The following is a 1,477-nucleotide window of genomic DNA, read 5'->3' as shown; positions in this document are numbered from 1 at the left end:
AGTAATTTGTTAAACGAACGAACATGAATAAGAAAATCTCGTTCGTTTATCCGTTCGTTGTTCGGCTAACTTAAACGAACGAATATGAACAAGACCTTGTTCGTGTTCGTTTGGTTCGTTTACCAAACTATATGCTACTATTAATAGATTTTAAAAAGTATTTTGTTATAATTGTTGCGAAAGTTATAGATTGCTATCACGTGTTAATGGAAATGTGCCCCAAGTTCGAGAAAGACAAACAAGAATTAATTTGAGAAAATTAAATTAAACATGAAATATATATAGAACTTGTACTTACTTTATTAAGTCAAACATAATACACACAAACACCACATGAACACACACAAAATCATTTAACCAAAAAGAAAAAAGCAATAAAAATAGACATATAGCCGACACATGATCATAGGCATGAACATTATCTCCTTCATGAGAGAACCTAAAGATCAGCTCTCTGGTGGTGTCCCATTCCGGTGGCTTGCTCCGCCCTCCCCTTCATCTCCCGAGCTTTGTACCCCAACTTATCCCTAGCCTGATCCAGTGAGTCAGCCCCTGGTGGGTGCCCACCAGTCGCGTACTTGTAAATCCATGATAACACCGTCACCGCCGCCACTCCAAATCCTCCCGACGTCAAAAACCCAGTGGCCAGAAGAAACACAGTGATGGCAGCCGGGACAAGCACCGGACTGAAGATCACAAGTAGCGGAGTGGCGATTGTCAGTGCGATAACAGTCCCGGCAAGTGTGAGACCGGAGAGAACCAGGAGTGAGCCGCCGGCAGTGGCGGCCGTGGCTGCTTTGACTGCTTGGTGAGCCCGCGGAGAGGTGTTGTTGTACTGCTGCTGGTGCTGGTGCATTCCTCCTACTCCTCCTCCAACATGGTGTTGCGGATTGTAGGCCTGATAATCTGTCATTTTTCGGTGGTGGATTGTTAAGATTTTTGGTAGGTTGATTGGGTTTGAGGTGGAGATGTGAGAGCTCCGGGGGTTCTATAAAGGGTGGAGAAGATGGTGATGGAGTGGCACGTGTTGAAAGAAGGGTGTCACGTGTTATGGGAACTGCTTGTCATGCAATGCTTGCATGCTGTGAGAAGGACACGTGGTGTCTCGTGTCACATTTTAGTAAAATTTTGCTTGTAGGAAGTCATCAAAAGGACGAGGGGTGGAGGTTTAAATCTTGTAAACTTCGAGGGCCGTATCCTTTTCTTTTCTACTTTTTGTAACTTTAGAGGGCATGTAGAATTGTTTACAACTTGTTTAAATAATATTATATATAAAATATCTGTTATGAATAAATAAATTAAATTTTATTCTTCTTTAAATATTTTTGTTTTCGATATATAATATTATATATAAGATATATGAATAAATTATATTTTTTTATTGTATAACTTTATCAAATAATATATAACACAAATAAAAATATTTAAAGTCAAAGTTAAAGAAAAAATGCTTTAAAATAAAAAAATAGACAATTAA

General features: G+C 39.1%; 1 protein-coding gene across 1 annotated transcript; it reads right to left on the bottom strand.

The window, feature by feature from the left end:
• Positions 1 to 259: 259 nt before the first annotated feature.
• LOC145011174 (oleosin Cor a 13-like) lies at positions 260 to 952 on the bottom strand. Its single transcript, XM_078969832.1, has one exon. It carries the CDS (start codon positions 911 to 913, stop codon positions 440 to 442), a length of 474 nt encoding a protein of 157 aa, XP_078825958.1. The 5' UTR covers positions 914 to 952; the 3' UTR covers positions 260 to 439.
• Between the last annotated feature and the right edge of the window lie 525 nt (positions 953 to 1,477).

The sequence above is a fragment of the Lactuca saligna genome, chromosome 8 (assembly GCF_052625555.1).
Source record: "Lactuca saligna cultivar CGN05327 chromosome 8, ASM5262555v1, whole genome shotgun sequence".
In the NCBI taxonomy this organism is placed as follows: domain Eukaryota; kingdom Viridiplantae; phylum Streptophyta; class Magnoliopsida; order Asterales; family Asteraceae; genus Lactuca; species Lactuca saligna.
The sequence above is the reverse complement of the archived record's forward strand: the minus strand, read 5'-3'. Positions and strand labels throughout refer to the sequence as shown.